Source organism: Vanessa atalanta, chromosome 19, assembly GCF_905147765.1.
Source record: "Vanessa atalanta chromosome 19, ilVanAtal1.2, whole genome shotgun sequence".
Lineage (NCBI taxonomy): Eukaryota > Metazoa > Arthropoda > Insecta > Lepidoptera > Nymphalidae > Vanessa > Vanessa atalanta.
In genome coordinates, this window is record NC_061889.1 from 7,161,304 (window position 1) to 7,185,253 (window position 23,950).

General features: G+C 30.8%; 2 protein-coding genes and 1 long non-coding RNA gene across 12 annotated transcripts in view; 1 reads left to right on the forward strand and 2 right to left on the reverse strand.

Moving 5' to 3' along the window:
* Positions 1 to 23,950, forward strand: part of LOC125071293 (tight junction protein ZO-2-like) — a 114,723-nt gene that overhangs the window by 48,110 nt on the left and 42,663 nt on the right. For 7 of the 9 annotated variants that reach the window (XR_007119912.1, XM_047681471.1, XM_047681472.1 and 4 more), the window contains exon 3: positions 14,415 to 14,556. Coding sequence is in view for 8 of the 9 variants with exons in the window: in XM_047681471.1 (XP_047537427.1) it covers positions 14,415 to 14,556 (142 nt within the window). In the remaining variant the exon portion in view is untranslated. Of the gene's footprint in view, positions 1 to 13,714; positions 13,999 to 14,414; positions 14,557 to 18,213; positions 18,539 to 23,950 lie in introns of those variants that run through there. The other 2 variants (XM_047681475.1, XM_047681476.1) reach the window with 2 other exon arrangements.
* LOC125071297 (thioredoxin domain-containing protein 12-like) lies at positions 14,367 to 16,709 on the reverse strand. 2 transcript variants are annotated; one of them, XM_047681485.1, is made up of 3 exons: positions 16,288 to 16,709; positions 15,728 to 15,878; positions 14,367 to 14,732 (listed from the first exon to the last, which is right to left on the reverse strand). In XM_047681485.1, exons 1-3 carry the CDS (start codon positions 16,614 to 16,616, stop codon positions 14,727 to 14,729), a joined length of 486 nt encoding a protein of 161 aa, XP_047537441.1. In that variant the 5' UTR covers positions 16,617 to 16,709; the 3' UTR covers positions 14,367 to 14,726. The 2 variants fall into 2 exon arrangements, with proteins under 2 accessions (XP_047537441.1, XP_047537440.1); XM_047681484.1 differs by having other exon boundaries at positions 15,702 to 15,878.
* Positions 17,429 to 18,881, reverse strand: LOC125071298. Its single transcript, XR_007119913.1, has 3 exons — positions 18,770 to 18,881; positions 18,236 to 18,515; positions 17,429 to 17,538 (listed from the first exon to the last, which is right to left on the reverse strand). It is a non-coding gene; the product is annotated as an uncharacterized LOC125071298 (long non-coding RNA).

Below are 23,950 nucleotides of genomic sequence, written 5' to 3' on the forward strand. Positions count from 1 at the left end.
TTGAATAAAGCAATTTGATTTTGAGTTTGAGTTTGAAATATTTTTTTACTCGATACCCAGTTAAAAATATAATGTTTAATAGACATAAAGATAATAATAATTAATATAAAGTATTACATTCTAATTGAGTCTTACAGTACCTCAAAAGGAAAAACGTAAACTTCATAGGATCATTTCGTTGTCTGTCTTTCAGGAAACTTTTTCTCCAGGAGCGCGTTTAGATATCAAGTTGAAATGAATATAAAATACATGTATATTAAAAAGAATAAAACTTTTAAGTCAACGCAATTGAATCATACAGCGGTGTCTGTTCCGTTAATGCCGCATATTTTGACACTCGATAGGGAATCAAAAAAGTTCACTTCCCGTTGATTTAGAATCAAGAAATCTGGCAATAAACAATGTCATAAAGCACGTAAATGATAATCCAAACATCGCTAACAAAGTAATTGATGAACAATATACGAGTTTGTACGGAACCCTTGGGGTGCGAGTCTGACTCGCACTTCTCGTTTTTTTATTTTATTTATATATATAGATAATGATTAATGACTCAATTATTTATCATCTCGTAACGACCATAATAATAATTTCTAAACATAAATACAAACTACGCTGTCATTGGTAATTGGCATCAATTGTCAAAAATTTGAATTTATCGATTTTTAATCACATGCGGGTGACAAACAAACGATGAAAGTTATGTGAGCAATATCTTATAAGTTGTTTGTAGTTTTCTGGAATAATTGTAGTTTTTTATTAATTTTAAACGGATTTAATTTAAAAATCGAATGTTCATGTTTTTGGTGAGACGTATTTATAGTTACATATTTAAAAATCGTCACAAAACGCAATAACTACTGACTGAGCTATGGTCTTTTTTACAACACCAATGCTCCACCAGCCTTAGGAATAAACATGTTATGACACTTGTACTGGCTTACTCACTCTTCAAACCGGTACACAACAATACTGAGTATTGTTGTTTGACGGCAGAATATGTGATGAGTGGATAGTACCTATCTAAACAGGATTGAATACCAATTAAATAATTTTATGGATTTTCTACAATAATAATAACCTTAATATATTTGTAATAATGGCAGTCCTAAATACTTTCTTAGTTTAACGGAATTATTTATGAAAAAAATTACTCCATGTGTACACGCACGACGGTATCTCAGAGTAGTCTGTTTGTTTGTAACGATCTGTTTTACTTGATGTCAAAACTGTTAACATGTGAAATAATTAGCAATAACGTGTTAAACTTGGATACATGCATCACTAACGTGCGTGTTATACATCTTATTTTCAAATACACTTATAAAAGGAGCTATGATTAGATGAGACTGTTTTATCTAAAAATATAAATAGTCTTTAATGTCATTAGATATTTCGGTGACAGAAACACGGTTGAGAAATAGTTTCCTGAAATATGTTAATGTGTTACGAGAATTGTTTTTCTTGTTGTTTCGTGATTATTATTTTTTATTGTACTCATGTAGGGACGTTATTCTTCGTGCTATTGATTTGTCGTTTTTTTTTTCATTTCTCCAAATCATTTTACCTAATTGACCACAAGTCTAAGAGTTCTAAGAGTATGATTTTCAGCTGCACCGTACTGTATATTTCCTTTTAAACAAAGGCCTAAACCCTAAGGTCTTATTGTCAGCGTTCCCGTATTTTTTTAAACAAAAATATTTTGTACAATTTTATTTACAATTTGCGCAACGACATGAGTTTTTTTTTCTATCATTCAGCAATTGCAGCACCCGTTGTTAAGTCATCACTGCCCTTAGACATTGGCACCGTAAGAAATTTCTCACCAAATTCCCACTCACTTCAGTTGTGAGGCTGCACCATGTTACCTTATTTATTTTTTTTTTTTTTTTATTTATTTATTTTAAGGACCACTAGTAGCTACTACATGTTTTAATGACAAATGTAACACAATTAAATGAAAATAGTTAACATGTGAAGCTTTTTAAAGTAGCCACAACAATTACAATATTTGTTTTAAAAATACATTAACACATAATTATAGCAACATGAGTAGAAAGATTTGAAAAAAAAAAAAAAGTTAAATTGATAAAAATTAAAGACATGATAAAAATTAAACATGCACTTAATAAAATTAAATACACAAATAATTTGATTTGACATAGGTACAAATTAAAATTAAATAATTCATTAAATTCATGCAAAGTTTACATTACAAAAAAACACTAAAAATATACAAATTAATATAAAATAATATTAAGAGAGTACAACAAAAAATAGCTATTAAACATTATTTATTATTCTTTTATTATTTATTTATTTGCATCTCTCAACAATTCTAGCGCACGTTTACGATAAATCATGGCAGAGTCATTAAAAATATCTAGATCTTGACTAAAACCATTGTACAACCGAGTTGATCTAGGTATTGGTGCATTACCTCCTAATTTCGTTTTTGATATTCTGACATCAAAAGTACCCAGAAAACTACGAGCATTACGCCTCGGAATACGATAGTATATCTTTTCAAGTAAGTGAGTACAGTCAATCTCGTTACGAATTATCTTAAATAGGAAAGAAAGATCTAATAATTGTCTGCGTACAGAGAGACTATCCATATTAAAATCTTTCAAGAGATTGCTGTAATTTTTATTACATTTATTGTATGAGAATTTTTTGTTCCTGGATAGATGATATACAAATCGCTTCTGTATTCTCTCTATACGCAGACGATGTACACTGTAACAAGGATTCCACACTACACTACCGTACTCCAGAACGCTACGCACGTAAGCGTTATAGATTAATTTTTTCGTGTTATTCGTGAAGTGTTTACCGTTTCTCATTAAAAATCCTAACGTTTTGGAACTTTTCGCAATTATTTTATTGAAGTGCGGGACAAAAGTAAGCTTGTCATCAAAAATGACACCTAAATCACTCATTTCAAAAACTTCCTCCAACTTGATGTTATCAATGCTATATATTGTTTCGATTTTATTGAGCTTGCGTGTAAATTTTATATGCTTGCATTTACTTACGTTTAATTCCATTGTATTATTTTTACACCAATTATATACAGCATTGATATCCACCTGCAAGAGCTCTGAGTCAGCTAAGTTATTAATTACTTTTGTTAATTTTAAATCGTCCGCAAATAAAAATACTCTACTATAATTTACCGTATCGCAAATGTCATTTATGAAGATATTAAAGAGCCAAGGTCCTAAGTGTGACCCTTGAGGAACCCCGGAGCAGGCTTTATATAGACTCGAGCTAAAACCTTTTAAGACAACAAATTGTTGTCTATTGTATAAATATGATTTGAACCACTCAAGCATTTTACCATTGAATCCGTACTTACTTAGTTTTAAGAGTAAAATATCGTGCGAAACTTTGTCGAAAGCCTTGGTTAAATCGGTATAAATTGCGTCAACTTGCTTGTGGTTATCAATAGCTGGCACAATGAATTCACTGTACGAAACAAGATTTGATGTTGTAGATCGACCCTTTATAAAGCCGTGCTGGTTATTATTAATCATTTGCTTAACATGACATTCTAGATATGGGTAAACTATTGCTTCAAATACTTTGGCAAAAGTGGAAAGTATGGAAATCGGTCTATAATTCTCAATGCACTCACTACCCTTGGACTTATAAACTGGTACGATCCTAGCTATTTTCCACTTATCAGGAAAAACACCCGAACGAAGTGATTCGTTGTATAATAAATGTAATGGGAAACTTAATACCCATGCACATTTAGAAATAAATATAGGAGGGATATTATCATAACCTGTCCCTTTAGTTGTATCAAGTCTTTTTAAGTATTGATAAATCTGCCTTCGCGATATTACAAAATTAGTGAACTCTCCAAAGTCATATTTATCTTGATTATTATAAGATGGTAATGTATATGAACTTTGAGATTGTGTGTATACAGAAGCGAAATACAAGGCAAATTCGTTACAAATTTCCGATCCAGATTTCATTACTTTTTGTTTGTAAGTCATTATGCCTGGGAGTGATGTACTATTATCTTGTTTGCCCTTAAGGTATGACCAAAAATATTTAGGATTTTTACTAATATTTTCTTCAACAATTTTAATGTAATTATTGTAGCAAATTTTCGATAAATCTGCACAACGTTTGCTTAGAAGACGTAATGAAATTTCATCAAGTGGGTTTTTATATATTTTGTATTTCTTTAAATAAACTTGTTTTTCTTTATATAAATTTATCATTTCCTTAGTGAACCATGGAGGATATTGTTTACCTTTTAGTTTCGTTTTTGGTACATATTTCTCAATCAATTTGTTCAAAATGTTATAAAATTTATCGATCATTAAGTTTATTGACTTACAATTACAAAATTCGCTTAACCAATTGATATTATCTAATTCTGAAATTATACTTACGTAGTCAGCTTTAAAATAGTTCTTCTTTTTACCAATAATGTTGCTTTTTAAAGAAGTTCTTGGTGTATAAGAGACTAATATATCTAAGGGAGGATGGTGGTGATCTGGAGGCACTATTGGCAAAATAGACTTACTAATTTTTATGTTACTATAATTACTGAATATTAAGTCTAATATTTTATTCTTGTTATTACAAATATTGTTATGTTGAACTAAATTATTGAGAGATGCAAAATCAACTAGCAAATTTCCTAAGGAACTATTAGAAACAACATTATCACCTTTAGCGAACCAATCGATATTACTTAAATTAAAATCTCCCACGAGCATAACATGTCTATTCTCTGCAATTCTACTATTAAAATTATTGATAAAATTAGATAGCATATTACGGCAAACGGGCGGAGGCAAATAAACTGCACATAATGTAATTGATTTGTACTCATCGTGACAATTTTCTCGTTCAATATTTATCCAAAGATCTTCACACTGACTTTCACAAAAACTGAGTCGCATTGATTTCAGTTTATTGGAGACTGCCACCAATACTCCACCCCCATCTTTTTTACAATGCAAACGTGAACTATCACGATCTCTTCTGTATATTGTATAACGACTGTCGAATAATTCATGGTTCTCTATTCTATTATTAAGCCACGTTTCTGTTAATATAATAACATCATAATTTGTACAAGATAAATTGCAGATGAAGTCATGTGTTTTAGTACGGAGACCTCGGACATTCTGGTAGTATATATTAAGACCGTTGAATATTATAACATGAAACACCAAAATGATCTATCAGTTTAGAGTGCAAAGTAATTTACTGGATATTATCCAATACAGTATGATTTTTTACATAAATACATTCTGAATGTTCTGTCTTTCTCATAAATACCTTGCCTTGTCTTACCCACACAAATCTGTATTTTTTTTCTTTAGATTTTATTCTAGCTGCTGCATGTAAAGACTTAATAGCTGGTGGCAAGTGTTCCATAACATATATTGGCTGCTTATCTGCTGCAATACCTATGTGTCTTGTGTTCAGTTTATCGTCAGGATGCGATTTATTGTAATTGATGACACATGCTAGCATCATGTCTCTCATTCGTGGTGTGGATAGCTTTACAATCACAGATCTGGGTCTTTTGTCGCTGTTATTCAATTTTGCAACTCTAGTACAGTGATGTATATCAGACTCCTTTAGATCACATGATATTGTTTTACTCAGTTGCATTACTGTACTAATTAAATTTTCATTTTTATGCTCAGGAATCATTTGTATTTCAATGTTATTTGATCGATTATGCTGCTCCATAGTTTGTATTCTTTGTTGCAAATCAGATGTTAAATTTTTTAGTGCCTTTTTCTCTCTTTCCATTTCCGCAATTTTATCGTCGTAACTTGCAATTATTTTTTTAGTAGATTCGTATTCTTCGCTCAAAAAAGTCATCGAGTTTTCAATAGTACATATTTGCTCTTTTATAGGTTTAAGATTTTCTTGAATCATTTTGTTTAACATGTTAGTGATATCTTCTAATAGTAAATTTTTAAAGGCCTGAAACTCATTACGAATGATTTGTTCAACTTCTTGTTTAGTAAGTTGCTCTGATGCAGGCGACCACTTTTCAGACTGATTGCTTTTTGGTCGGTTTGTCACATTGTAAGATTCTGGAGAAGTATTTTTTCTTGTTGTTATTATTTTTTTCTGTGGAATCATTCTTATTTAGTTACGACTATGTCAGCAGCTTCTTTACAGAAAAATAAATAAATTAAAATGAAATAGGTCGCCAACAACTTGGTTTGGAACCCGTATAGTTCGCGCGTGGAAGTATAGTTCACACCGTTGGGCCAACGATATAGTTAACAATTAAAGTAAAAATTGCGAACTCTATGTACAACATTATAATATGCACCTGGAGTTTTTATTAATCACCCGCTACAGAAAAAGTTATTCTCTTTGTTTCTACTCACTTCACTGTATATTTTTTTAAATATTTCTTTGTTTTATTTTAAATTTATAGAAATTTAGGTCTTTCTTAAAATCGTTTTATAAAGCATTTATTTCTAATTTTTATCAAGACACTACTATCGTAACTTTTGTAGCTAGTTATATAAGTCACTGTCCTCAATAAAAGTACCTATATTATATGATTATCTTGTCACACTTTTCGTATTAAACTTATTCAAAACAATAATTCTTTTTATATAGTTCACACACTGTCTTTGTTATTTACACATATCTACGTTATTTAATTGCAAAACACAGTCTTTATATTTTTAAAACAATTTTTTACGGAGCTATATAGTTCCGTGCGCGTACGTACGTACGTACATTCAATCATGTTCAACCTTTTGTTTAAACGCCCAAACATGCAGGATAAAATCACTCAAGCATACGGGTTCGTATTTAATTCGACACTCATTGCAATTATATCTTATTTGTATACTTGCTGCATCTGAGAGAATTATATACAGGTATATTGTTCTTGACGACAATATACAAATTCTGCTGGTATAATCCCACGTGCCATTATCGAAATAATAATATTTAAAAAATCTGCTAATCTAGGAACGAGATTTTATTTAATTCGTTTTAAAACGTTAGTTAATAACAAAAGTTCTCTGATGTCATAATAAAATCAAAATTGCGGTGACAGCGTGCTCTTAGCAATTAAAACAATTTACAAAGTCTATACCTAACTAACTAGTTTTAATATTTCGAGCAGCCTGGCCGAGACATTTGAATAGATTTATGTGTCAATTGCCAAGTCGTCTGCGCTCGCCGAGTCAATGGTCGATGATTCACTTCTACACTTTGATTTACACCTGACGTGCCCTATTTATTTACACCTTGTACAATCTAATTTAGACTTTAATGTGTAAGCCATAGGGTAAAAGAAATAGCAAAGTAAACATTTATCGTGTGACAAAGCCACTTTGAATATAGAATAAAAATGAATAACCATATACTAAAGCTAAGTATAAATTGTTTGTGAAAGTATATATGTATATGTACATACTAGTTGTTCCGGCCCGGGTAGGTTTAAGGTATAAAAAAGTAGCCTATGTCCTTCCTTGAAGTTAAGCTTCATAACAAATATCGGTTCATATAAAAATTAAAATTAAAATTTTAATATAAAACACATACTTTAGTGTACCTTATCCCAGTGAGGTTGGTTTTTAGATTAAACGTAAAGCGTTATATAGGTTTTTTTTAATTGGGTTAGGGTATTACTCTGTTAATTTCAACATTTAAAATTCATTTTTCAACATTGATATAAATTTTAATGTAAGTGTGATATTTTCAAGCTCACATTAAAATACTCGATACTCGATAAAATCTAAAACCATCAACACCGAACGAAACTGTATGCTGATTGAAAAGCAAATGTTTTTTACGGAAAATAATATACGTAGATAATAGCGTCATTATAATTTGTAATATAATTTTAATGCATTATTAACTTTTTATAAAATAATATATAAAATACATGTATTATTAAAGTAATAATTTAAGTATGTTTTGAAAGTTTTCGAAGCTTGCCTGTACCAAGTAGGTAACATAACGAGATGATTGATCAAACTGATGTCATGGAATCGCCCTTTAAGAGTTCAAAGGTCAAGATACAAGAACTAGTTCGATTACAAAACACGCATTTCACCGTTTTAAAATTAAGCAATATAACTTTTGTTATTAATTTTAAACACGCATTTAGGAACTTATAAATGTAAGCAACAACAAAATTATAATACGAAAATAAATGAAATAAATATGATCGGTTTTCTTAAAGGAATTGATGTTTTTTTTTTTTTTGGGAAATAATAAACATACTTAGACCATGTTTCATATATATTTTTTTCATTAAACAATTTTAATATACTAATAAATAGCATGTAGCTCGATCTGTCTACCAGTGGATATAGGTATAACCCGATTTTGCAACTGTATTTTTTTTTAATAGTTTTACTTATTTCAAATTCGAAATTCGAATTTCTTTTTTTATGGCTTCTGTTTGTTCTAACTGGGCACAGAATTTTTCGCTTAAGTCACGAATGATGAAGACACGAAGGAGATTGATCGGTACGGTCAAGGTCATTCTAATTTTCATCATTTTATAAACCTTGAGGTTTAGTACCAAATATAACATATTTGCGCCCATTTTGTAATATTAATGTATTGTATTATTATGTATTTTTAATGAGATGACAATAATAATTATCGATATAAAAATCATCATAATCATTTAATAAGCTACGATTAATAAATTAAATGTAACGAGTATTTTGAAGTTCCTGCGCCATGTATGACCTATTTTTGTTTACAAATTTGTGCAACAAATGTCAAATTTACTATGAGAAAAAAACTTTTATATAATAATATGGTGAAATCACTTGAAAATCCTATTTCTTATATTAATCATAGTTTTAAAAGAGTACACTCGTAACAATGAAATGTGAATGAATGAAAAGCCAGTGAAATCTGTGTGTATTTTGCTTGTAAGATCGCAGAGCTCTGACATTTTAATAGACCGTCTACGTTGCATCCCCTTTTTCAAAGCTTTATCGCAGTATTTGACCAGAGTCTGCTCGGCTAATCCATATTTAATGCGTTACTGGTAACATGGAGCATTTGACACGCGAGAACTAGCATCAAATAATCATGGAATGTTATTGTTTTTTTTTTTAATTTGCTTTAACACTTGTGATTTTTATTGATACAAAGTCAAAATATTTATATACAATTTGTTGTCACACGCGGCTTGTGTATTAGAAGTTGGCCATCTCGAATTAGGCGTAAAATAGTACTTAAATTCATAACAGATTTCATTAAATTCCGTTTAGGAGTTTTGCCGTGAAAGAGCAACGAACAGATATTTATAATATTTGTGTAGATACTCATGTGGTACAATTATTTTGTTTAGATCGTAAAGTAAAATTTTGATCTGAAGTATTACCTGAAAAGAAGTTAGTGGTAGGGCTTTGTACCCGTCTGGATAGATATCAGCACTCCTTAACTACTGCCGCGAACCATCAATACTTTGTAATACTTTCTTCCGGTTTGAAGGGTGAATGACCGAGTGTAATTACAGGCACAAGGGACGTCACATCATCACAACATCTAATACCATAATAGAGTATTGACTATAAGATGACTGTATGTTGACTGTAAGACTGTAATGGCTTATACTTCTTACAGTGTGAGTATTTATTGAGGGAGTTGACCCCTTACCATCAGATGTCATTTGGCTGTGTGCCGTTCTATTAGCGTGAAACAAAACTATGACATCTATTAATCTGTAAAATTCAAGTGCTTTACCTATAGAAGTTCTTAGCGGTATATAAGTTGAACAAAGTTCTATCTTCTTCGTTCGAACTTCAAATCAATTATGAAAGAAAGAGATACGAATATTTTTAACTATACCGACGTTGATAAGTCATGGTGAAAATTTACTTTTGTTCAATATAGAAACATTACACTTACTTATTTATAGTCAAAATAAAAACTAAAATCGTTTCGTAAAATTCAAGATTCAGTTGAGAACATAGGTGATAGGTCCATAGTCGTTTGGTGGTAGGATATCTCGTAAGTGGGTGGTATTCACGTGGGAACAACCTGCGGCCTTAACACAAATAAACATCATATATTTAAGAAATAATAATAAATTGTACCAATAATTATTGCCATTATATCATAAGAACTTGCAGTCCACGCTAGGGTTGTTGGTTAACATTTAATTAGGAAATATTAATAAACTCATTTATCAAACTTTTCTATCCGAAATTGTATCGATTCATAAGATTCCAAGTTCAAAAACTTGTTAAGAATATTTCTAAGGATTTTTTAGTAAATATATGATTTGATTTAGTATTTATTAATTATAATGACATTAGTTTTTGTTGAAGATAGTAGTAGGTTAATAAATTCTTTTAAATAATATTTTCGTAATTTTTAATATTTATTTAATTTTTAAACGGCCGGTTAAATAATTTAAATACGTTAAAAATTAGGGATAATTCGATGTAAGTAAAGTTTTGTCTGCATAATTATCAAGTAGGTACGCATATTGTATATTTGATTGGAAAAATTACTATCTTTTTGGCAACCCTAATGTCTACTTCGTTACATAGTTAAATGTATAATCATATAATTACCTAATATTATACGTGTACTTAAAATCAACTTTATGACTATGATTTGATCACGACCTCACAAGACACAAGGGACAACAACTTTGTTCCCAAGTTTAGTGGCGCGTTATCGATGTAAGAGATTCTTAGTATCTATGTATTATAGTGCCAATGTCAATTGCCAATGATGACTATTTAGCATCATGATCCATTTGCCAGTCTGTATAACATTTTTTTTTTTAAATAAAACTACATCCACGTGCTCATAGTTGCCCGTGCCTTCTTTACAGTTTTCTTTTGTTTTTTTTTAATGTTCTTCTTTATTGGCGCACTTTTTTATAATTCTGTAATTACAGTATTATAAAAATATTCCTTATTGAATTTATTACAATACCACAGACGTTCTCCTTTTACCTCCGGATATCATCTTTACTGGAGGATGTAATGTCCGTATTGACGTTTATTTACATATGTTTAGGGAAGGTTATAGAATTATATATATATATATATGCGAATAAAATCTCATGCTAAAGAAACTAAAATTCTAGAGAATTTCTGTGTTGTTGCCTTAACGACTCTCGTGTTTTTACTTTTTTTTTCTCGAATCTTAACCTTCAACCATAGACAAAGGTGACTTGTCCTCGTCCAAGCGAGCAGAAATGTTTGTATAGGATTGTTTTTGTGACCACACATGACAAAACAAAAGTTGACTTCGGAACCGAAGAAAAATGAACAGTTTCTATACTTTTATCGTACTTTCAATCGTAATTAAACTAAACAACATTATTATCACATGAACAAACGAAATTATCTATATTAAATACACAAAATAATTGCAATGTATTATAAGCAAAACTATATTTTATATAAATATTTTAAAGAACTAACATTAAACCAACTATTTGCCAATCAATTTAGGTACAAGTCCATTCTGAAATAAAATAAAAAAAAACAACGAACGAATAAATGAATTAACTATATAGTTTTTGAGGTACATAAATTCTAAAACCAAACTGTAAGTGAAAAAGTATTTAGTGATAGAGAACCCTGTTCTACTTTAGATGCTTAATGTGTGTGCTATTCAAAATAGATCTGACTGAACCAAGTCACGGAACTTTACCTTTTGAATACAAATACTGTAAAACCATTTTCTCATTTAACTCCATTTTAAATGGCGTACTTTGTTAAATTTTAGCGCCCATTTTAAAATAAGCCTTTTTCAATTGTTTATTCAGAATAAGATCTTTATTTGCGTAACGTTGTACAAATTCTTGCGTGTTCAGAATTTTTTATCTTCTTGTTAAAATGTTTTAAATACTTATTTCGAATATATTATTACAAAACATTTTTTGTAATTTATTTTTGGAAGGGAGACAATTATCTAGATATATGCTATCCAAGTTTTTATGTCTCTTGGGCAATTGTACTGGTTCAGTTACCGTTCGAACTGAATCTAGAAGCACTATAGAAGTGCAAACGGTAGACTAAATTGTGACCCACTAAATTGTGAGCAATACCGAGGGGTAATTTAATGGGTTTACAAAGCCCTATCTGTTTACCAGTGGATAAAATATATTGGAGTAATGAACACAGGCCTTCCTTTCCTTTCTAGAGAAGAAGTTGTGAGCTTGTTACACTACGATTGAGTAGTTAAATCACACCTATAAATTTCAGGATTACTTTATGTCTTCAGTATTTTTTTTGTTCATTTGTAACATGCATGTAATTTATGTCCACCGGGTCATTTCAACTCTTCATCGAAATCACTGTTTAACGGATAGGACTGTTACTGTTAAGAAATTAACTTAAATTGTCATCATCGATATACTTTTATGTATTCAACTAATATTTACTTTATTTAATTAACAAAGGCTAATAACAAAAGTTTGTTTCATAAGTCAAAAGTCTCATATGAATAGTCTTAGCTAGCGTGCCGTTTCCAATAAAAAAACACATCCCTAATCACATTACGCCGCCTTTGTGAGTCATGATCGGGTAAAAAACGTTTCCTACACGAAGGAATGTGCGTTCCCTCACGTTCCAGGGACACGACGGCTTTGACGATTTAGCCGTTTGTAATAGGATTTTTTATCTCTGGTGGTCTATAGCTGTGGTAAATTGATCTGCATGATTTTTATTTAAACCGTTTATTCATGTTTTTTAATATATAAATATTTTTAATTTTACATTTCGATGATGCTGAGAGCGGTTCGGTAATATTTTGATTTTTACGTGTGTGACCAGCATTTCATTCACAAACACTCATAATAAACACTCTGTAAAATCAATATATTATGTACATGCACAAAGAGCGTAAGAAAACATTACCTACCTACTAGAGGGTTAGTTAGACGTAAAATATAAGCATTTAGTTAAAACAATTCGAAATGCGGCTGATATTTTTTATATGGTAACATTTTCGTTCTTTAATAATCATGTAAGTGCTACAAAATACTTGATATCGTATACTTTGATTATTTTCTTGATAGACTGAATAAAAACGCGTCGAAACAATAATATGGTCAACAGTTGGCTACTAAGTACACAAGTGCACACTAGGTAAAGTAGTATGACGTTTAGCGAGTATCTAGCGTAGCTACCACGCACACTAACAATAAAAATTGGCCCGTTTCTTTTAGTTATTTTCTAGATAGTCATCTAGATATATATAAAAAATCCAAGCTTTTTTTCCCCAAAGAGTTGAATTAGGAATATCTATTTATTGTTAAATATCCATTTTATGTATTACAACTTAGTAAATGGTTCATAATTAAAATAATTCGTTCACGTCTATTGTTCTAAAACAATAATTAATTAGATTATTAAGCAGAAAATCCAGCTTCAACATGTTTTTAAATCTTTATCGAGTGGGTTCAATGACACATTAATCTATAAAATAAAGATGTCACTGTTTATATACCTAGAATATCAATAAGTATTACCAATTTAATTTTGTCGTTTAATGTGGAAGTCCGTTGATTTTTTTTTTTGCTTACAAATAAAACTTCCTATCTTATCTGTATTATCGTTTGTATCTAATTGCTGGTGTAGGCAACCGACTTCTAATGCTCTACCATGCTAATCTTATTTATCTACGCTTTATTTACACAATCAAATTTTAAAATAGGTTAATATTTTTACAGAAACGATTATGTGTATCTCGATTTTAGACGTTGATATAAAATAAAATATCAAAGCTGGTGTAGTGTTTTTAAAAATTAAACGAACTGAAGTGTAAAAATCCAAACCGGAAAATTAAAAAGCTAAAAATACTTTTTTAATTCGCGATGCCGTCAGCACTAGACATTGATCCATTCAGCCAGCCGGAATGGAGCGACTCCAGCGATTCTTCCGATCCCGCACCATTACCGCAACTGGGATACTTTGTACCTGTCAGGTCTAGGTGTAGATGCGACAGATCGACGCGCCATGTGTGTAGGAGAAGTAAAAGGTAATGTTTACTGGTAGTTGAATTCGTTATTAAAACTATAAAACAATACATTCGCGTAGATTATACATCTTCATTAGGATAACATTTTTAACTACCAAATTCGGTCTAAAATATTTTTATGCCATCACATAAAACAATCTTGTATGTGTCAAGTTTAATGAATACAAGTATTAATTAAAAACTTTCTTTATTAAGTATATGTATAGGTTATGTATGTTATTTTTAATTAAATAATTGTTAATAGTTATATTAATTTTAAATTTGATTATCTGTTATTATTTCTTTCTTCAACAAATTCGGTAACTCTACAACTTAATTATAAAATCTTTTTAATATTTAAAATAAATAAAACTCATACAATGTTTAATAAAGGACTGATTTTATATTTTAATTAATCTCGTATATTTCTACCGTAGAGAATCTCCCCGCTCTCGTCGATCAGTTTCGCAATGTTCCTGCAACAGTGTCTCACGGCGATCTTCGGCCGCGGCCTCGCCGATGCCGCTGCCGTCTCTCAACAACACCATGGAGATGTACGTCGAGCCGGTCGTTGAAGATGTGAGTATGCACTTGATAATTACTTCATATTTAACATGGATTCATCAATATTTGATACACAATTCATTCATATCATATTTGAATAATAAATCCAACAATTGTGAAGTCATATAACGTTTAATTTTACGTTATAATATGTTTGCTATCATATTATCTGCTATCAGTACTGTTTATTTCTGTAAAGAGAACATTAATTCTAAGACACAATAAACAAACAGAACACATTATTCAAGTTTTTATATTTTGTGAACAATTGAACAATGACTGACCATGCATAACCAAATACCAGGACTTAAGTCAAATAAAGAAGTTGACCTATTATCGCATTCGCGCGAGAATTGGAGAAGAAGATCTCTTTTATGACCAGATAAAACACGAACTTTAAGCTACACTTATATGGAAAATAAAACAATAACCGCCTTAGCTATATATATACAAATAAAGAGCAAATGAGTCAAGATGGCCCAGTGGTTAGAACGCGTGCATCTTAACCGATGATTTCGGGTTCAAACCCAGGCAATTTGTGTTTATAATTCATCTCGTGCTCGGCGGAAAGAAAACATCGTGAGGAAACCTGCATGTGTCTAATTTCAACGAAATTCTGCCACATGTGTATTCCGCCAACCCGCATTGGAGCAGCGTGGTGGAATATGCTCCAAACCTTCTCCTCAAAGGGAGAGGAGGCCTTTATCCCAGCAGTGGGACATTTACGGGCTGCTAATTGCAAGAAATTGTTCCCAGATTCGCATAAATACTACTGGTATTTGTGGACATTTGAATCGATCAACTAATTTGATAATAACATCGATAAATTTGAAGCAGTAATTTTAGATAGTTTTCTTGGGTAGGGCATCGAAATTGATCTAGATGGAGCGGATATCAGTTCGTGCCCATCACCGCACCTACCTGACTACACTCAGGCTAATCAGAAATTAAATTTTTAAACACTATACGGATTATACAAAACGCATTATCGATAAACTCAATAAAGCAGACTCAATTAGATTTCCGAGTAGGTTACAATTTCGTCTGACAAATTACGGAAGACGTGTATTTTTCCCAAGTTTATATGGAACCTGCTATGTTTTGTAAACTAGCCGCATTGTTCAATGGATAATTAGGTCTTTTCAGGAAAAAAGACTTACTAAATTTGAGAGGAGAAATATCATACATCAAATCGTTCAAACTTATATTTGTCGAGGACTTTTCTCATTGATTTGGCAATTTGTTCCGGTCGACTGTAGAAGTATTTGTGTTGGCTGCTCCCCTCCTCGTTGTAAATGTCATGGTCGACTGAACCCTTCGGGGAAATGAAGAGTATTCTAAAACGACAAAGCGATTTATTTGATTACTCAATGTTCCGTTCATATTATGTTAAGTGATTGATTGACAAAAAAATCCGTCATAATTTATTGTAAAATTAGTATTGTTCAGATAAATTGAATTAGAGCAAAGAGATCTTGACGTCTTGATAAAAAGTTAGTTGACACAGGAATGTATTATACATATAGAAGTCTAGCATCTTAAGGGGGCGATCGTAGGTTTTAGGTATAAAAAAGTAGTAGGTTACTTCGGACAAAATTTAATTAAATACGATTCAGTTGTTTGCTCGTGAAAGAGCGACAGACAGACACACGAGAGCTATATTTGCACTTTTAATATTAAGAGTAGATAACAATAAAAAAGTGGTAGGCTCTTAGCCTACTTGAATAAGACGGTTAAGCTACGTACCGAGGTATATAAGTGCCATCAGGCGAAAATGTATGATTTTTTGGCTCCTCTTCATCCAATAGGTTCACCATTACGAAGTGTTTGCTCAATGTTTGGATCTCAGTTGAGTTCGCGAACTTTGGTTTCAAATTCTTGCAAGCTGAACACCATGATTTATGAATTATGACCATTATTGGCTTCTTGTGGTGTGTTGCTATCTGTAGGCCAGACTCCAGCGATCCTGCCCATACATAACTATTACCAAAACCATTGTCTCTACCGCCTTGTGCGCAATGAACTTTATTGAAAACCAACGAAAATAAAACTTTCGTTAAAATACCGGCCACCATATTTTTGAATTATCTGAAGAGGTAGTGTTGGTAAAATTTAGGTATTGCAAAATATATTGTGTTTTATCACGAACATTGTAATAACTTATTTTATTATCTTTAATCAGCCATATTGACAAGAAAACAAACAATTTGAAATGAAATCATGTTGACAGGTTGGACTTGAAAAGAGGAAAAGGAAATTAAACATCGTTGACAGTTTGAACTAAAAAAAAAAACACATTAAAATCGTATAATTCTTTCATAATTTAGTACGACATCTATAACTAACGCTGGCAATTGCTCGTGCGATGCTACTTACGACTTACGAACGGCGACATTTCAATATGCAGTTCAGAGTTCATTACCTAGAGGGCGCTGTAATGATATTTGTCTATGACATGATTTTCACAAAAGAAAAAATAACATTGTTAATGTTATTTAAACGAATCAATTTAATATTTAACTAAATACCTACTTGTTTTTTTTATTTTTAATAGACTAAGGAAAAGGGAGGGTCATTATTTCCAGTATATTTGAATTTGATTGACTTCAGAGTCTACACAACTGATTTTTAAAGGGGTAACTTTAATCAGCTTAATATCCTTATCGTTTTCGGAGAAGGTTTTAGCATAAAATATTATTATCTTTAAATAGCTTCGTAGTTTCACTCGCTTTAAATTTAGTCTATTGGCGTGACAAGCGTAAAATCATGTTCTTCCATATTTTTTATAATAAAAGACCGACATTTTTATAAAATCGTATTATATTTGTATATAGCTTTAACAATGGCCACTGTGGTGCATTATAACAAATAACAATGTTTAATGCAATGATGACAAACTTTTCAAACTCATTCATGTGTATCGGCGCGTGCCAATGCGTGTGTTTTTCACTTATTTGACATAGCATTTTCTCCTTGCTTTGTATGTGTCGCCAGGAACTAGAAATGTAGTATCCTTGCATATATAATTTGAATATAAATATACAATATGCATTTTAGACACCTCTTTCAATTTATATTTTTTATAACCCAATAACTAGTGAATAACTTAATAATACATAACTAATTTAACAAATAAATATATAGTTGTTTTTTTTAATTTTACGTGACTCTAACTCTTTACAGAAATGTCCTCCTAAAATTGTTCTTAAAGACCATGTTAAATCTACTAAGGACTACTGCTAACTATTCAAAAAGCTATTCTCTGGTTTTCTATCCTTGGCATCATTGCTCTGTCTATGGGATTCTTAGAACTTTTAGTCGATGATCGCTAAATAAAATGAGCGCCAATTATATTTATTTCCATCGTTTGGAAAACACCAAAAGACAGACAGTTTGAACACATTTTTCAATATCGATCGAAGCGAAGCGTCGCGCTTCACGTACTTTATTGGAAAAGGCAGATAAATGTATGATAATTACATGTAATGTGTACAGGACCATCTGCATCCACGCAAACGCATTTCAAACAGTGAACACTTAACGCTCGCACGCCTACATTTTTGACAACAACGAGGTGCTAAAGATTCAAATATTAACGAAATATTTATCATTTGGTAACCTCGAGTCATATCAAAATTAAAACAAAATTTCCAGTAGCTTATATTTTTAATATTAAAAATTAAGTTCTACTTACAGTAATTCAATAAACTTCGCGTGTGACATCGTATAATCTGTGCAAATATCTTTTCGCGCGCATTTCAAGTGAAACTTTTTAAATTGTGAATGTGCCCTTGACTGTTTATTGAGTGCAATGATAAATTTATATGGAAGTAGTCGTCATAACAGGAGTTTGTATGGCACGGTGCGCTCCTTGGTGCCTAGGACGGCGCCCATTACGAGTGTCGAAGATCTAATGTATACGACGCCTTATTTTTATCACCTACCACCCCCGCCTCAACAGTTAAATACTTTCCCTGGAAGAAAGAGACGTAAACGGGTGAGATTATATTAATATAATATTTTAATACACAAACTAAACAGAAACACTGTATTTTATTGTCTTTGCTGTTTAAAAAAAAAGAACAGTTTGAAAAATGTATAACGAATACTCATTACATATTCATTGAACATGCTATTTAGTGGTGTCTATGCGTTTCACTCGATATCTCTCAATGAATAACGACATCAGACTGTAAGACACGTAGAACGAGGTAGAAAAGACGATCACATCGAATAATAATTTCCTTCCGCTCATTTCAATTTGAAGATTTGCGCTAACCAATCGCAAATTGTTAATTGAAAAGATTAAAATATTTTAACATTTTTTTGTATTTCTACTTTATTTCGTTGAACTGCGACGTAACTGTCTTAAATGACAATTTTACAAAAGAGTTCTAATATTTTTCAATTTAAAAAAAAAACACATTTAAAACCTCTTTTCACGGATATACCTAAACAATTAAAACAAATCATTAATAACATTTTAGATTGGGATGTACATTACTTTGATTAATGAGTTGAGTATAATTAAAGGATTACCTACAAAGGATTTCATTTGTTAAATATATTTTCTCTATTTCGTTATATTAAGAGGATGTATATAATTACATTAATCAGGCATCGAATTAATCATTGATCACAAAGTCCAATAACTCCAAAATCGCTGTTCTTGTTATGCCTGTCTATGGATGTATGAAATATAATGACGCTTTTTTAAATTAATTTAACAGGGCTAAAAGTCTTGCTATTCTGTTTGGCACGCATAAGAAGGAGCTATTACAAATTGAAAATATCTTTATTGCAGTAGGTTCATCTGAGCACTTGAGTTAGCGTCGATTGCTGTTCGGTTTCGGAATGTAGATTCTACAAAAGACCGGCAAGAGAATCAGTAGTTAGGTTTTTTTTCCATCAATTTACATATAGTCCAGGAATTGTAACCGAAACTATCGGATATTCGAAATAGAAATCTATCCGAAAGCGATAAAAAATATTTATGTAATAAATTGTTATTACTTTGCGAGAGTGGTTAGTAATTGTATTTTAAAGCTCTTTGTTTTTTCCTGTGATTTCACCTAATACATAATAACAGCCAACAAATAAAGAGAAATTGATGTATTGAAATATATACTTTTACAATTTCTAAATAATCGAATATCCATAACTGAAACAATCGGATAATTCGAAATAAATTACCGGTAAAATATTCATATATCCGTATCCAGATCCGAAATTACATATTATGGATATGATTCATACTTGATATAGTCTTTCAACCATAAGAGAGTAGAGCGTAATAAACTTGAATAATCTATGATGGTTAGTTTGGATTTGCAAAAAAGTGGTGTTTGAATGTCGACAGTTGTTAGAACTTCGCAACTAAAATTAAAGTTGAGTAGTTTATGATACAGCAGAGCTGTTAGCAAATCGCATTGAATATGTAAATCTAAGGTCTGTTTATTTTAACCCCTTCTTCGATTAGAATAGGCCACAGGTATCTTAATTGCCCTCTCAAATTAGCTTAGAGATTTATTTATTTAGATTAGAACCAGCCCAAGATCCCATTATTGTGTACTAACGCCTTGCCCGCGGCTTCGCCCTCGGATAAAATAAAAACTAAATTATAGCATAATTTTATACCTATCATTATAATGTGCTTACAATTTAATATCACTGTTTAATACCTTAATGTAGTTGTATAGCTTTAACGACTTGTAATGTAAACAAATATGTATGTAAACGTTAATTTTGTTATAACGTTTGATAGACTGAACTGATTTTAATGGAATACAGGCTAACCTTTACCTTGGATTACTCCCTGTGATATTTATATTTGTAATTTCTAAACATTCTGAAGATTACCCCGGACAAACAAACAGACGGATTAAAATGTTTATTTTGGAAAATTTCAAGCGCTTTTAAAACAGCAGTTATTTTGAAATCAGACAAACCCTTTAAATTCTATTTATGTTCAACGATATGTTATATATAATAAAACTTTATTGGTACCTAAAAAACTAAATGTTTTTCGTTTTTACTTTTTCGAAGAGGGAACTTGCTTGAATCAGACGGCGCCAAGTTATGAATCAGAGCATTCATTGCAGCCGGACCTATCACAAATCCTGTCAGTCAAGTTTATGCATGTCGAACATTGCAGTATTTTTTTTTTTACAATTGTACCTGGACAGGTACTATTAAACCGGAAACTGTTCGGAACAAAAAGACGACGCTCGATGACGACGATAATCGAATTGACGATGTACACAGTCTCTGCTTATATTCCTTACGGTGCCAAAGCCTATGGGCAGTGGTGACCACTTACCATTTCACCAGTCAGCATACCTATTAAAAAAAATAAGTACTTGTATATGATTTTTAGCTTAAGAAAGTCTATTGAATTTGAACGTCGAAGGTAAACATCGTAAGGAAACAATGTGTATCCACTAATATTCTTTAGAGCAGCGTGATAGGATAAGTCTCCTCGAAAGGAGAGTAGGTAAGACTCAGAAATGAGACATATACCTGACCAAGCTGTAAAAGCTATCTATACAGGATCACGCAGAATTACCAGATAAATACATACAGGTTTACCTTGCGAGTGATTTATCCAAGTGATCGTTGCGTGTATCGCCAACATTAGACGTCTCGCATGTTAAATGTTTACTTTCTTTATGATAAAACGTTTATTTCTCGCAATATTGAATAATAAAATAACATTCCTAGTGACCAAAAATATTTGTAGAAATATAACATTTTTATAATTAAAAATCTTAAGTGCTTTATAAAATTAAATGTGAATATTAATGACATCCATATCTAGATAACATGCTCAAAGACAAACAAAAGTCCAAAATATTACGCAAATTTTATTACATATTCTAAAATGGTAGAAACATGCATTATAACATTTTTGATTATATTTTAAATAAGATGGGGATTTCTAGTTAGCAAAAAACATGCCATCTTCTAAATATATCAACTTCAATTGCACGTATTGCACTTGTAAGTTAAGGCGCATCAAATCTTTACGTGTTTTCCATACCATGGAAGTGTAACATATTATTTTCTTTATTTTTTTACGACAAACTTAGCTTTTGTTTTATATTACAAAAGTCACATAACATAAAACAATCGTTACGATCTAAATTACTCTACTGATACCTGTTCAAGACTGCATAAAAACAAATAACCTCATAATAACAAAATTACGTTTGCATCTGGTATTCATCGCAACTTATAGGAGTCATAAGTGAAGATTGAATCGGTGATAGTTATGTCATAGAAGGGACCAATGTCTAAATAATTTATCTTACAAAAATAATAATCAAGAACTCAATAATTTTATCTAAAAATAGTCGAATAATTAACTCCTCTCAATCGTTCATCGTCCATTTTTCGTCAAAAATTCCTGTACTTATATTTTAAAAATTCATTGTAATATTTCAGCATTGACTTTTTCACTTGCTCTATAAAATGCCTTTGTTCTACGTTCTTGTGACGTAATTGGAATTGATATCATTTCAAAAGAATAGTTCACGAATGTCGACATTGATAACACCATTAAGAAAAACTTCAATTGCTGCTTCTTATCCATCGCTTGCTGATTCTTTAGTTCTTGATTCAGCTAAATTTATATGATAAGTTTTTATTTCTGATAAAAATTCTCAGTCACTTTAAGTAGATATAGAATTGACAAGGAGACAAGTTGCAATGTAGCCAAGATCAACTCGGACAAAATGTAGTGTTACTTGGGAATACACCAAGGAAATGATTCTATTTTGTCTTTCTTCTTTTACCTGAATGTTTATGACTGCAATCCTCCGGTTTATGGATCGTGCTTAGTTTTTTTTTTATTATTATAGCTGTCATGTGTTTATGTCATTTACAGATAATATATATTTTTATTTATTACATTTTTGATACTATAAAATCTTTTGTGTTGTGATTATAATAAAAAAATATATTGTATTCAATAAAACTAAAACATTAATAATATTACTAGCTAATGTGACTGAGAATAAATATGTAATATTTTTTTTAATCAGAATTGTGAGAGAATTTTTTTAACTTAAAGAACATTAATTTTTAGTTTTAATTAAATTAATTTCAAAATCCTTAGGAGCTTAGATAACTAATTCAAATCTGTCAAACGATTTTAATTTATCGCATAATCTGCGGCGGAGAAAACTATCGTGAGGATATTTGCATCTACAAAATAATCTGTCACGTGTATTCCACGTGGTGGAATTGGCTCGAAGTCTTCTCCATAACAGAAAACAATAATTTATTCTGCAGTTTTATATTTGTATAACTTAGAGTTGTAGTTGATTAAAATAAATAAAAAAATAAAATAAAATACTGTGTAAAAAATATGTTTATATAAAAACAATTAATGTATAAAATATTAAACATAAACCTTTTGCTGTAAGTTTTATACAAAAATATAATTTTAATTAAAAATTAATCAACACTAAGATTTGGATTATTTCTGACTCAGTCTCTCGGACAAGGTGGTAACGCGCCTATAGGTTTAGAAGCATCTGATTCGCAAGGATTTTTTATAATTGTCATCAAAGTCTTCTCCGGTGTAAAGTAGCCGTAAGAATATAAACCAGCTAAAACTGAACCAAACACGATAGCTGCCATTTGGAGTATACCTTTCTTATCCCTCTGCTCATAATTCTTCCTATCATTTATCACAGCAAGGAAATCCTTACGAGGCGTTAAATGCCACAAGTGAGTTGGTTTGATTCCATTAAATCTTTTTAGCATAACGATTTTAATTAAAAAAAAAATCAAATCCTCAGGTACTTGTATTTGTTAAAATATATACGAACATATTTTTATGGTTGAATCTGAAAATTATATTACATTATAAATAAATTTATAAGGTTTTTAGACTATTAATAGATTTATAATATAATACTTTGAATAAATAATAAATTGATAAACATCTAGTAGGCAGTTCCAAATCACTTTTGACATTGTCAAATATAAGTATGTTTGAAAAGGTTGTGCTCAACTAATGATACACGCCAGAATAATAAAAAAATAAGATGCAATAATTTTAAATGAAGTTACCATTACGGCTTACCACCTCCGCGGGTCTTTTCAAAAACTGTAGCAATACAAGATATAAGTGCTGATGCTGTAACTATCATTATAAGTTCTTGTCGGCCCATGTCATTTTATTATTTTTATATTTTTAACCGGTGACATTTTCAAACGTTTAATTTTTTTATTTTAATAATTTGACTAGTTTATTTTCCAAAAAGTTTAGCTGAATCTAAGTTTAAAAATATTTGAAATTCAAAAAACACAAAAATGGAAATATGGTATTCTTAGATTTTTTTTTCAATAATACGAAAATATAGAAATGGAATTAAAAAAATAAGGCTCTATTGAAAGGACA

Coding starts and splice junctions, on each gene's coding strand:
- LOC125071297 (XM_047681485.1), bottom strand. CDS start 16,616: ATGGTGGCCGGTATTTTAACGAAAGTTTTATTTTCGTTGGTTTTCAAT. Junction 15,879..16,287: donor GATGGCACTTATATACCTCG/GTACGTAGCTTA, acceptor TTGTCGTTTTAG/AATACTCTTCATTTCCCCGA.